General features: G+C 33.3%; 1 protein-coding gene across 10 annotated transcripts in view; it reads left to right on the forward strand.

The window, feature by feature from the left end:
- LOC105426441 (Dpr-interacting protein kappa) overlaps nt 1–14,043 on the forward strand; it is a 164,260-nt gene extending 150,217 nt beyond the window's left edge. For 4 of the 10 annotated variants that reach the window (XM_089071388.1, XM_089071387.1, XM_011637665.2 and 1 more), the window contains exons 6-11: nt 439–567; nt 4,271–4,408; nt 4,826–4,990; nt 5,781–5,849; nt 6,197–6,265; nt 11,446–13,851. In XM_089071388.1, coding sequence (XP_088927514.1) covers nt 439–567; nt 4,271–4,408; nt 4,826–4,990; nt 5,781–5,849; nt 6,197–6,265; nt 11,446–11,594 — 719 coding nt within the window. In that variant the 3' untranslated portion in view covers nt 11,595–13,851. Of the gene's footprint in view, nt 1–438; nt 568–4,270; nt 4,409–4,825; nt 4,991–5,780; nt 5,850–6,196; nt 6,266–7,206; nt 11,369–11,429; nt 13,852–13,981 lie in introns of those variants that run through there. The other 6 variants (XM_089071389.1, XM_011637666.2, XM_089071390.1 and 3 more) reach the window with 6 other exon arrangements.
- The last annotated feature ends 378 nt before the right edge of the window (nt 14,044–14,421 follow it).

A 14,421-nucleotide genomic window follows, 5' to 3' on the forward strand; every position in this document is an offset into this window, starting at 1 on the left:
GGATGCTGCCTTCTTTGTCGTTATTATCAATATCTACGCGTTTCGGAATAATACTGATATTATCATGACACGGTACGCTTATTAATTCGTGAGAAGAATTACAACTGCGGCGAGCTGCGCTTACCAAATTGTATTATACATTATACAATAATTACATTGTGCAGAATATCATATGAGGATTTTTCAGCGATCTACAACGCAAAACACGTTTTAATTAAAAAGTATCGTTTAATTTAAAATTCGATTATTAATTAATTGCTTGTAGATTTCATAGCGGGGAGCTTGCGATCTGTATATTTTCATATCCAAAATTTATTTGCGAATATGTTATGTGACAATAAAAAATTGACGGGATTGTTAAAATAATACAATAAATGCGTCTTTCTGAAGATTTTGTTGTTTACATATACTGATATACATGAACATTTCATGTTGCAGTAAATGTCGTGGATGGCGAAGTGCTGCATATCGTGAAGATAAGTCGTCTTCACATGGGAGCTTATTTATGCATAGCTTCAAACGGCGTTCCACCATCGGTGAGCAAGCGTGTATCGCTACGTGTGCAATGTAAGTTACTAATTTTCTCACGTTATCAAAGAATGTCCATTACACACATAAACATTCCTTGAAATTTAGTACACATTACTACAAACATAATATGAATGCAGTTCTTAATAAAGGTAGAAATTGTACATGATAATTTTTAATAATAAAAAAAAATAGAAAATAATATCAAAGATTTTCCATGCAATTTAATATTTATTTATAAATACCGGTCAGAAAAACATTTCAAAATATTCGTAAAGCGATGGCTCCGTGCCCATCCGTGCCCATTAACCTAACGAATTCAGATAAAACCAATAGTTCGCAAAGGCAGCGATTTTAATATTGATTTCTCTGATTGAAAAAGTTTGTGGGAATTATTTTCCAGCGTGAGTATCTCGAAACTGAACCAATCGAAACTTCGCAGAATCGTGTCGGATCGAACATAGATTAAAATATCTGTATGTGAATAAGTATAAACTTTAACCATTTTATATTTTTATATCTTTGAATATATTAAACTTATTAAATAAAACTTTAATTTATGTACAACCAAGTATTTTTCAAATTAAAATTGGATACTTTTTTTAACTTATTAGCTTTTTAAACAGTTACTGTCTTAATAGAATTAATTTGTAAAAAACAATTATATTTAACTTTCGAGAATATACATCGGCACATTGTGCACACACATATGTACATATATAATCCGCATGAGGTCTATTCATTTTACTATATTTATATGTAAATATCAATATGGGATATACATTTTTAAGGATTTACTCAATATGGATTATATTGATTTTGCATCAATATCACACGATTGAATACTGGATTTGGTGCTGACATTATCGATTCCTCCGTATCTGTATGCCATTAGCGAAAACTACGATGTCATCGTAATATTATGCACTTTGGTATTATGATAAGAGCAGGATAAAACTTGGGAAGAAGCGACTATTGTCGCGTAAGGATACTGGCATATTTTTCTGTACAAGAAAAGATGATAAGAAAGGATGATGGAGAGAAACCCGTTTTTATCATGCCTCCCCGATTGCAAGGCGCGCATAACTTGGTAAATGCTGGTCGCTGGAAGCAGTAAAGCACGATGTCGGATATATTATACTTTTAATGAACTCGACGTGGTTCATAAACGTTAGAAATGAAATAAAGCCACTACTTTCCTTTGATATATGAACTATGCTAATATCGTTGCTCGTGAACTAGTTTTTATTAATCTCTCGACGTTATGCCAACTGCATTTAGTTTCTAACAAACGTTGCATATATATAATAATTTTGTGATATTCATATATCACATATTCTATTTAAGTTCCATGAAATTACAATTTAAAACATTTATATTATTTATTAAATAGAAATTATTCTTAACAATAAATTTCTCTTAATTAAAAATACATATTCCAAATTGTAACGTTTTAAATTGCATCGTAACAATTTTAAATTGTAACGTTTTATACTATACTGTAAAAAATTGGTAAGGAAATTTATCGATGATTATGAAAGATGACATATATTTATTTATAGGAGAATAAATGAGAGGATTCTGATCATATTTGATGAATACCGCAGGAATTCGATGAAGAGTGGCTGTTCTTCATCTGAATCATCCTCGTGTGGCGCGCCATGCATTAGCTCTGTTTTCAACGTCTCATTTAGCCACCGATTTATGGGTGGCTACTTGACCCAGATATGCTCGATATATGCTCTCTTCTTCCCCGCGCAGCCATTTCAACCATCACCGACAATTCCCGAATTCTACGTGCAAAACGCGTCTCCGCGCCGCCTTTTCTGGCACATTAGTTCCTTGCTTCTACACGTCCGCCTTCCCGTAGGCGAGCACAAATATTAATAATCGTCCAAGAAATTCGAGTCTCGAACGGCGATTTCGTATGAGGGTCACGAATCGCGTCAACTATTTGGCCACTTACACGCGGCCCACGCGGCATGATATTTTTTCTTTGGATTTCTCGGAGATATTATACGGCTTATTTTCCCTCGGATGTTGATCTGCTGGCGGCACGCGGAGCATGATAAACGAAGGAGTATTACTAACGCATAGCGTAAATTAATATTGGTAGCTTATAAAAATATATGGTCTAACAACTTTTTCCAAGATTATCAACTTTTTCCAAGATTATCTTGAATCATCATCGTGGATTCTATATAATTATTGTATAATTTATGTATCTGCGAATTAGCGATAGCTAATTGCAGAGAAAAATATTTTTTAAGATTTCGTTTTAAAAGGGACTTTAAAATTAGAAATTAATGTAAATATAATAATAATTAATAATAATTATATATATATATATATATATGTATATATGTATATATGTATATTATATATATATATATATATATATTGTGTGTGTGTGTGTGTGTGTGTGTGTGTGTGTGTGTGTGTGTGTGTGTGTGTGTGTGTGTGTGTGTGTGTGTGTGTGTGTGTGTGTGTGTGTGTGTGTGTGTGTGTGTGTGTGTATTGCATACTTTTGGATTAATATTCTTGATTCGGTACTTTCAAATATTATAGTCTCACAAATGAAATTTACAGGCGAGTTAAGCATAAAAAAATTTGGTAAACAAAAATGATATTATTAAATCATATACAGTCAAATTGTAGTCTCGTTTACAACCAACGAGATATTTGGAGAAAGAAGATAGGTAGAAAAACTATCCTCCGTAACTCTATTAAAAGTGCACTCTCTAGTAGTAAATCGCAATTTATGTTCGTCTATAAAAGACGAAATTATGACACGGCCCTATCTATACATCGAGGTATCAGTATCGATCAAAAGAGAATAGTCGTATATCTTCGATACACCAATATCAATTTTTATATAAAGTAGTATATTCTCTTTAAAAAAAGTACTTAGATATAATAAACAAAAACTTGGTTAGCAAAATGAATGATGAAAACAAATTGACTATTCTATAAAAAGATATGAATTTCTTGCGAAGTTCTTGCGAGAATTTAATTTATAAAAAAAATTTGATTACGTATATTTATAAATTTGCAATTAAAACAAATTTATAGAAAATTTTTTTTGGAACAATATTTTTTTATTAAGAGCACGAATAAAATTTTAATTAATACACATTAAAGAAGTCTTTTTATGTGAGCATGGTTTTTCATGTTCTTTCAGTAGAAAAATTCTTGATAAAGCCGACACATACAGTCTACATTGCACGCAACGTCATGCAATCGTTTATTTGTGAACAGTGCTTTTAAATCATGACAACCTCCAAAGAAGACACCACTACTACTACTACTATTTAGTTGACTGTACTTTTTTACATGGGTCTTTTATTGAAATTTTTGAACATCAAACATGGCTTGTAACTTGGAAAAGAAAAAAGAATTTTGAATACATATTTGTCCAAGCTTTATATAATGCTTTAATGAATTCGCCGGTATATTTAATAAACTCTAGACTAGCCTAATTCTGAAATCAGTCTAATTCTACAAAATAATTATTTTCGCTGCTTAGAATATTTTATTATATTTTTCATCACAAATATACATTAAAAATGCATCAAATGAACAGAAAATGGACAACTCTAAAATGTTTTCACATATTTCAATTATTATTTTTGTTTTTAAACATTAATGATTTTATATATTAATGTTAATTTATTCATTGCGTTACTTTATAATAAGAGAAAAGCATATACATATAATGGTGAATGTTATTTTTATCTTATAGTTCCACCCATGCTGTCTATTCCAAATCAGTTGGAAGGAGCGTACATTGGACAAGACGTTACCCTTGAATGTCACACTGAAGCTTATCCAAATTCGATAAATTATTGGACAACTGAACGCGGCGATATGATAGTCTCTGGTAATTTTAAGAATCCGAAATGCGCAAGTCCCTTTTCCATTGCATGTCTTCTTTTAAATATTTCTGTTTAAAACAAATGTTTAATTATATTTTATTATTATAAAAATATAGTGACATATATGTAAAATCGAAAAACATCAAAATTGACATTAAATATTCTTGACTGTTTCAGTTCTTATTTAACTATTCATAAAATTCTGTAAATTATAATGTGTTTTTTTTATAATTAAAAATTTCAAAATCAATTTTATTTTAAAAGAGATAAAATGTATTCATAAATGTATAAACTATTACTAAAAAGTCTCGATGTACATGTAAATGAAAAATGTCATGTTTATTGGACATAAAATTTTTATCGTTACATTTCACAATTCTATTTTTAAATAGAAGTTGAAGAACCTGGTTTTATTGGCACAGGCAATTCTGTTTCAGGCGATAAGTACGAGGCGGTAGCCACCGACAGTGGTTACAACAAATATATGATGTTAAAGATAAGGAACGTAGGGCCGAAAGATTTTGGTTCTTATAAATGCGTCGCACAAAATTCTCTCGGCGGAACGGATGGCGTCATCAAACTAGATGGTAAGTCATGCAACGATAATAAAAGTATATATTTGATGCAATGTGAGCAAAAGTAAAGTAAAATTCGATGAAGGTATATCCTTGCAGAGTGAAAACGTTTAGCGTCGTGCATTGAAAAGTATCGAGCAAAGTGATATTACATTGTGGTCTATTTAGGATCGATTATTCGAAGTCGACATCTGCGCGCTAATGGTGAAATAATTGGTTTCCAATAGTCAGTTACTTAAAGATATTTAAGCTTTCGACTTTAACGAGCGACAGTCGAGGTCGAGTATACTTGTCTTATGATTAATTTAATTATGATTGCTCATTAAATTTGTATCAGGCATAATCATCACGTATAGTGCAATCATCAAAAGCATTCTGTTAAAGATTTTATATTTCTGCTAAACACAAGCTGATATCAACTTGTGAATTACGAAGATCTGAATTTTGAATAATACATGAAAGGGAATAAATAAGATGCGGAATAAATAAGATGCGGAAGTTTATAAGATTTCACGGCGAGTCATCCAACTCTGAAGTGTCTTGTTTTCTTGACAACGCTAATAATAAACTAGAAAGGAAAATTTTGTTTAATTTAACCAACAACCTACGCAAAAATAATTGTAGACCGCTTTAACATATCTCAACGTGGCCTGTAAAGAATCATTGTGATATCTAACAAACTTCTGTGGTCTAATAACACCTAGTTACATCCATCTTTAGTATCGTTTACATCTGTCATCATGCAATCATGTACATCATTGCACGAATTAAATATTAAAAAATATCACTTACTTTAATACAGAAATCCCAGCTCCGTCGACAACATCTACGACACAGCCGCCATATTACGCAACATCGGCGCACAAGAATGGTAATTGAAGTCATTTAAATATTGATATCGTTTTTTAAGTTTATGTCCGTATCTGTTATACGTACGATAAGTATATGTAATGTAGGACAGCTGTAGAAAAGATACGTCGTGATCTAAATTGAGCGGTAAGGTAATGCAGCATTACCTTTAACTGCCGGAAGCATCTAATATGGATCTCGAATTAGGTAGAATAACGTTTTAACTTAGGATCGAGCGAAACCTCTGAGAGATATCCGGCATTTATTTATTTCTCGATTCCTAAGTAAAACCACCCGTTTCCACTCCTCGTTCGCAGCAGCCTACCGTAGAGCACCAATGTAAAACCGCCTTTGTGTAATGCATTTTAGGTAGAAACAGTAACAAGAAATCACGACAACGACCTATCGACTACGAGGTCGAGGAATGGCGAAATCCAGGTCAGTAAATATCTATTTTAACTCGCTCCGCGTAGAGCCCAAGCATTTCCCACGACGATACACGTTCCGTCCGACCGCCATGTCGTTCGAGTAATTAGCGTAATTAAAATCTCGTCAACGATCGCGAGGGAAGAGGAAGAGCCTAAGAGAGAAAATCCACTAAATTGGCAATGCTCGGTGATCCACTTTATCCGCGAGTGAATTACTTCGTCGCGTTACTCGGCCCCTTTTATTGACCGACAAGGATTCTGCGGTCATCTCTCCGCTGTCGTAAAATCCAACGTGAGGATATACGTTAACTGGCTATTTGCCTACGCTTATTACGCAAAAGTCAATAATTACTTAGAAATTTTTTTTGTAAAATTACGCGCGCTGTTGAGAAAGAAAAATTGAAGTATTGACGAAAACTTTTACTTTGTATTAACTGAAAAGAAGAAAACGCAACAAATTTCTGTTGTTTTCTACTTCAAATTTATTGCGTTTTATTAATCCTTTTGTTGAAATATATTAAATAATAATTATTTATCTTTGAAAAATATTCTTTAAAAGAATTATGTTATTATTACGATTATGTATTATATTATTATAATACACAGTTATTATAATTTTGTATACCTACAATCTCTCTCTTGTATTACAAAGTCTCTTGTATTGAGGATTAAACTATAAGGGATTATGAGGTGTCCTTTGTAACATTTTCGTATAAATCCTTCGAGCAACTTTACTATCCCCAGATTTCGAATTTCAACCACAGTAATAGTTGATGAATTTCACCAAGCATTCAATCACATTACATGCTTCGACAAACAGTACATTGCTGTTTTACTTTGCAAAAGTTTAATATATTTTTCAAACAATAATCACATAAGTTTCTAAATCTGTTTACATGAATCGTTTTCCATGGTGCTTTCATCGGGTCCGATTTCTATTGTGAAAAGTAGACTTCGCGCGTTAATGACTTCAAGCTCTTCGCAGATCCTTATATTATACAAACCAGCTGACGGAGATTGGCGGCAGAATGCAAGTTCAAAACTCACTTGGAATGACTTTGTTCAAAGATTCCTCGTGCCTCGGGCCAGCTCTCCCTTCCTGAAGTTTACTTTCAATTAATGAAAAACGAGCTGCGTTGACCCGCGGCCGTCTGCTGCCTCCGGTATCAGGAAGTGGAAAGGAGGAAATGGAGAGAGGCAAACTTCTTCGTTATTTTTTTTCCTACTCTATGTCTTCTCCTTTCCTTCTTTAAAAATCGATTGACTTCTAGCGTCCTGTTTCATGTGCATAATTATAATTCGTACTTTGTTTAATTATATTTTGTAATTAATCATATATTATCTGTTATTATCAAGAAACAATTATGTCTTTAGAACTTATAATTTTATAAACTATATAAAATAAATTAGATATAATTCTACATAGAATTTATCATTTTTTTTAACTTTTAAAAGCATATACTTGATTGAACCTAATAAAAGAAATTTAGTTGCGTTACATTTCTTTATAAAAATTGATTTATTTAAAAAGCTAAGTTTTTATTATACATATATTTTGTCAAATATGTAATTAAAATGAAACATAGATGATTTTTTTTTTGTTATTCTATCATTAATCGATAAAAGCTATTGGCGTATCTTTGACAGGAGATTTTAATGTCTGTTGTAACTAATCAGGAGTTCAAATACCTTCAAACAAAGCCACTGAAATATAATCAATGGTAAGAGAATGTACAGACTAAAGCGCCAGTAAAGATGTTGTTAAAGTGTTGGAAAATGGCTCGTCTGTCGTCGACCATGCAGAAAGTCACGTACAGTGGATTTTACTGGTAGGTGGGAATAACTTTTTCCGAACGGACGTGCGGTTTCGACGTCCGTTTCTGGCGGGCGAGCCAAGGGGCACGATGAACTACTCTCGAGAAACGCCCTGCATTTGGGACGACTATCTGCCAGTGTTAGAGAATAGAAAAAGAGCAAAAAAACGGACAGTTTTCTCGAGTCGTTAAATTCTTACTTTTTGTAAAGAACAAATTTTGATAATATCGTTCTAAACGTCTTAAACGAGTTGTTAAGAAATAGAAAAAAATCTTTCGGAAAATAATTAATTTAAATTCTATTAGAATACTCACGGACAGATAATAATATTTCACTATATTTAATAATAATTTAAAGAAACAATTTATTAATAAATAATTCATATTATAAATAAAACTATTAGTAGTAACTATTAGTTACAACGATCTGTACATTTTTTTAGAAATGTTACATTGTCCAACATTTATTGAATAAAATAATATTATAATAATAATTTTATCGATATAATATATAAAGTTTGAAAATTTTATTGAAAACATGAAACATTTGAAAGTGAAACTAATAAAACGATTAAAAGTTTCGTTTTATCCAGATAGTGCAACTTGTTACAAGGGAGCATATCCTAGATTATTTGATAATGCCGTGGGTAGAAGTCATTAAGGTAAATCGGGGTCATGAAGTTTTATCACGGCAATAATCGTATGTTCTGATGCATAGCCTACCGTCATTGATATATTCGTTTCTATAACATTACTGACTATACATTAGTGCCACAGGTGGTGATGTTGATTCGACTTCAATTCATTTATCAAAGTTCGGACAATCAATAAAAGTTACCGTCGGTAAATGTGAATTTAATCGAATAAAATGGAGCTTTTTCTAAAGTTTCTGACGCTTGTATATACCATTCAATCTACTTCATATACTAGATATTTATAGAATTTACCGATAATCGTTTACATATTTTCTACATCATGCACAAATTTATCTTTTCCGATAATTAATTTATTAACACTCTACACAGTTTTAAATATTAAATTCTTTTACTTTTTAATTGTTGTTTACTATGGTATCGAATGATATGATTGGATATAGAAATTTTTAATCATCTTGTCCGCAAAGTCATGTCTAAGATTATTTTTTCTACACTTACGCGTAAAAATTTATTTAAGTAACTTTATTAAAGTTTAAGGACTTTAAGTCTAGATGAACTCTGAAAGTTCAATATATCATGACGCGCTTCGTGTAGCAACACTTAGCTACGTATCTCGCCGGTGTCTCATCGCTCTTCTCTCGCCACATAACAAATGAAAAAGCTCGCAAGACACATCTGCGAATTATTGCGGCGCCACAATTAATCCAGTAACATTTCATCTGGCGTTTCTTTGACGGTAACGGCTGATAAGAGCCGATTTAACAGACGTCGGATGTATTTAATCTCAAATGAATTTACCCTTCCTGCGTTCTCGGGGGCTCGGCCGCTCCTCATCGCCGAGGGTTTTATCTCGTTAAAAAGGGATTTGCGCGAGTTGAACATCGCAGAAATTCCGGTAGAACCGAGAGTTCGCTCGAATTTAATTCCCGGACGCGCGCGAGCGGGGGCTCACGACTCACCCCCGTAACTTCCTTCTCTCTTTCTCTCTCTGTCCCCCTCGTTTCGCATTATCCGCAACAACTCCTCGTATTTATCTTCCGTATCCGCTCGTTACCGTATATGTATGTATACGGTCTCGCTGAGAATGAGACCACCGAGGAAATGAGCCGCCGAGCTTGACGATTTTCGCGTATGCTCAGGCGCTACCAACTATTTGTTCCGGACGCCGCGCAGCTGGCAAACGGCGGTGGGACCACGCTATGAGAAAATACAGTCAAGAAGTTGGTCGACGAAACGTGGTGTCGACGATAGTGGTGTTCGCGGTCGGTAATACAAAGTACAAAGTGCGAGTGATATTTTAGTGGTCGTCCGCCCTGCGGCTCATTGACTGAAGCGAAAGAATATAGTCCTCGGTCGATGAATACTTTGTCATTAGCAGCGCTTCATCTTCCTCTATTATATTAAGATACTTATTTCTGTCACAAATATATGTATGTGTAATATCGTGGCTAACGCTAGACAGACGTAAATTATTTGCGTAGACTTCACGTTTATAGACAAAATTTATTTATATAAAATTAAATAAAACTTATATTTTTAAATATATAAATAATGTATTATAAGCAATCCATGTTTTCATTAAGATATGCACTTGATTAATAATGTAAATGATTTCTTTTTTACTAAAAATATAAAATTCAATGACGCACCGATTCATTTGAAGGAAATTGATGGACAGGTTTAAAACTGTTTTAACTATTGCATATTGATTAAATGTCCATTTTGATCGTGCAGTTTGCGGTAAAGTATATTATATGAATATTCTTGTGACGAATATTTTAAAACGATTTGTAACTGACTGTATATAGAATTAATTAATTAAATTTTTAAAAACTTAATCTAATCCGCAGAAATAATTTGCATTATATGAATTATCTAACTAGATGCTTGCAAACAACTATTTTGTTTGTATTTCTCTTATTCAATTTTCTACTTGTTCGCATAACAAGTTAATAGCTCTGTAATATAGTATATATATTTATATCACGAAAATAATGTTATCATAGCTGCCATGCAAATGAATTTTATGATGATATATACAAATACAAATAATTACGCCGACTAATTCATTAAATGCATTTGTTAAAAAACCTTTTATCTGTTCTTCAATTTTACGATTTTTATGACAATGTATTTTTACAGAGAACAATATCATTAGAGATATTTTAGATGTATTTTTATATATGTTTATTTATTTATTGTGAATTATTGGCCACGAACAAGTCAATTACATTTGGTAAAAAAAATCCTAGGAATATGAGATAGAAACAAAATTGAATCCTGAAATGTGATTTATTCTTTAGATATCTCAAAAAAAATATATATACATAATATACTTATAAATACCGGGAATATATAAAATAATAATTTACGTTTATTTATATCCCATGTAAAACTGTTTAATTGAAAATTTTAAATTTAATACTTACTAAATAAATACTAAATTTAATACTAAATTTAATACTATATAAATCTAGATAAATCTCCATGATGAGTACCACGTAGTGGTAGTTAATAAAGGCCAATAAAGTTTGATCAAGAAAAACACAACATCTCGTATCTCATATTCCAATCTACTTTTTCTATTCTCTCGTAGCTTTTTTACGTTTAGATTCAAAAATTACATCCAAAAAAAAAGAATAATCCCTTTGTTATTCCTGTATAATTGTTCTATTCTGCTCGTGGTGGAACAATCGCAGCGTAGTTTCGTTTGTTTCCAGACTACGATAGGAATTACGGCCCGGCGTCGATGAGGCCACCGGGTGAGCTGCCGGACGTTCCGAGCCCGGGTGTGTCCCATCGTGCGCGGCTCATCCTTCATCTCTCTTCGAGCCTTCTGTCATTGCTGTTACCGGCCATCCGAAGGTGATTCTCACGTCGCAGGAACGGGGCTTCCAGTTCTAGTGTTTATTGGTTGGTGACCGGGCCGGAGACAGTCAGTGCGCGCGCGGTTACCGATTTCCGGTACGCCGTCTCCGAGCAAGTGACGGACGAGTGCGATGAAAAGGGCCGCGCTTGAAATTATTTTCGTACTAAAAGTAAACTTATACAGAAAGAAAGAGCGCAAAGAGAAAAAAATATATATAATATATATATATATATATATAAAATATATAAATATATGAATAAATACATAAAACATGTCGTGTAAGTATATATTGCGGTAAGTACGAAGTTACGTTTAGGCTTTCTCGACTGATCGGCGCTCGACTCGTTTCCCTTCTACGGATAAGCTATCCGCGTTCCGCGACCGTCTCGACGATCCCTCTTGGACGGAAACGTCAAGGAGAAATGCTGCGGCGCATATATTGAAGGAGACTCGTCATCCGCGAGTCCTTCTACTGGGTGATCCTACGCTGAATAGCTTTGAGGATTGGAAGGAAATACACTTAGTCTGCGGTGAGGAACCAAGAACTCCTCGCTGGAAATTCAGGACATCCCGTGGACTGAGAATCTCTCCGCCTGATACTCGTGTCCGCGTCTTCTTTTTTACTAATCGAAAGAGAAGCGAAGTGTTAGATTAGCGAAGCTTGATAACTCGGACACAGACACAACGGCGAAACATCACGATGCTCAGATCTTACGAAATCTGGTTTTGGTTTGACCTCTGTAATATTTTTCTCGTAACATGCGGCTCCCAAAAATATCACGATTCACGATTGGCTTCCTATTAATGTAACATTCTCTGAATACTGCTCGACCATCCGTAATTACTCTCCCCCGATATATTTTTCACTCATATTCATCGGATTCCGATACGCCGTGCAAAACGAAACGTCATGTACGTTTGCCGTAATCTGCTAAACCGTTCAATAACCATTAGAGGCTAATTAACCGTTTCCTTTTGGAAAAATCAAAGAACACATTGACGTACTCTCTCATTGACGTTCTTATGTTACGTACATGTTTTTGCCATATCATGAGAAAAACGAGGGAACTGTATCCACTAAATATACATATACGTACATGCATAAAACGATAAAAAAAAATATAAATAAAGAAATATGTATATATATATATATATATATATATATATATATATATATACACATACACATATGTACGGATCGTAGTTGTGTCGAGACGCATCGCTCGATAAATCTCGTAATTAGTTGTTCGATTGATGAGGCGTGCAAGCGATAATTCGAATGCATGCGTTTGCGAAGTGTGATTGCTAACAGAATTAGACGGAAATCACTTTGTGAGTTCGCGTTCGAGTATGTGTCCTGGGGAAAGAATTAACGCTAGACATCAAGTAGCCTCGAATCATCGACGACGGCAGAGAGCTTCGTGGCTTCTTTTTGCGCGACTATGACATTTCGAATGGAGCGAAATATGGGTTCTATTGCGGTTGCATGGCTCCAGTTATCAGAAGCGACAACAATCCGGGAAGGTACAATACGTATTCTTGTTACAAAGATTAATGTTGAATATAAGGCGTATACATATATATACATATATATACATATATCACTCGTTTTCGAATTGTCATTCCCGAAAATTGATTGGCATCTTCGAAGACGATTCTCATATTCGCGCAAATCCTGTTTTTCACTTCTCATTTTGTCCATCGCGTGACAACGAGTCTGCTATCGTAGGCGTACAATATGCGTAGAAAATGCTCTGCGACGCTTCAACCACTTTGAATCTCCTCTTACGTTGTACCTGATCATATCATAAATTGCCATCATGCCGTTCGATCTCAGGCGAAACGGATGTGACATGTTATGCGCCTTTCCCTGTTAATTCTGTAAATATTGTAGATACGTTGTGCTGTGATCAGTCTGGATCGTCGTCTTTGAAAGGATGACTCGAGGCTGCGCTTGTTAAACCGAGTGTAGAAGGCGAGTGTTGTGAATATTATATAATGTTTGAGATGATACGACGTAATTCGTACAGTGACGTCGTTTCAGTAGAATATCGGCGAGGCTGCAGCGATCGTAGTTATATCTCAAATTAAGTTATGATAATGTTATTAATGTATCATGTCCGATGATTTCACTATGTCAAACGATTTTTATGTACCGTGTGCATCGCCTTGCATGACACGCGAACCGATGATTAGATATAGATAGTGGAACTGTCGGCCTGTATATCTTAATAAATCGAATACATGACTGCCATTATGCACGCATTGTTCATTAATAAAAATCCTTGCAATAAATTGAATATTTAATTATCACATAATTAGAAACACTTTTATTCATGATATAATTTATCTAAGTCTTTATTAACATATTTTTATTTACGTTGCAGATTTAATTTTTTTGTTATATATCTTCGTATTTCTCAAGAAGAAATGATTAAAAGAAAAGAAAAGTTCCTCGTAAGAAAGAAAAAGGAGGTAAGTTTTATTACTTATTTATATATGTATGTATATCTCTGATATGTGTCTACGTGTATATATGAATTAATATTTATATGATCTAATTTATAAATCACTGATTTTTTTATTGCAATTTTGAAAAAAATAAGTATTAGAATATATATATTAGAGAAGTAATATATTATAAATTCTATTAAAATTAAAAACTTTTTATTAATAAACAAGATTGTTTTTAATCTGATCTTGTTTTATCCTGAAATTGTAATTAACTTGATTGATTAATAAATTATCTTATACGAATTACTTTAAATACTGTAAATTAATATTTGTAATAAGTCACATGTAATTAAATTTAATTTGATTATAATTA

Source organism: Pogonomyrmex barbatus, unplaced genomic scaffold (assembly GCF_055798465.1).
Source record: "Pogonomyrmex barbatus isolate J1 unplaced genomic scaffold, ASM5579846v1 scaffold12, whole genome shotgun sequence".
Classification (NCBI taxonomy): Eukaryota; Metazoa; Arthropoda; class Insecta; order Hymenoptera; family Formicidae; genus Pogonomyrmex; species Pogonomyrmex barbatus.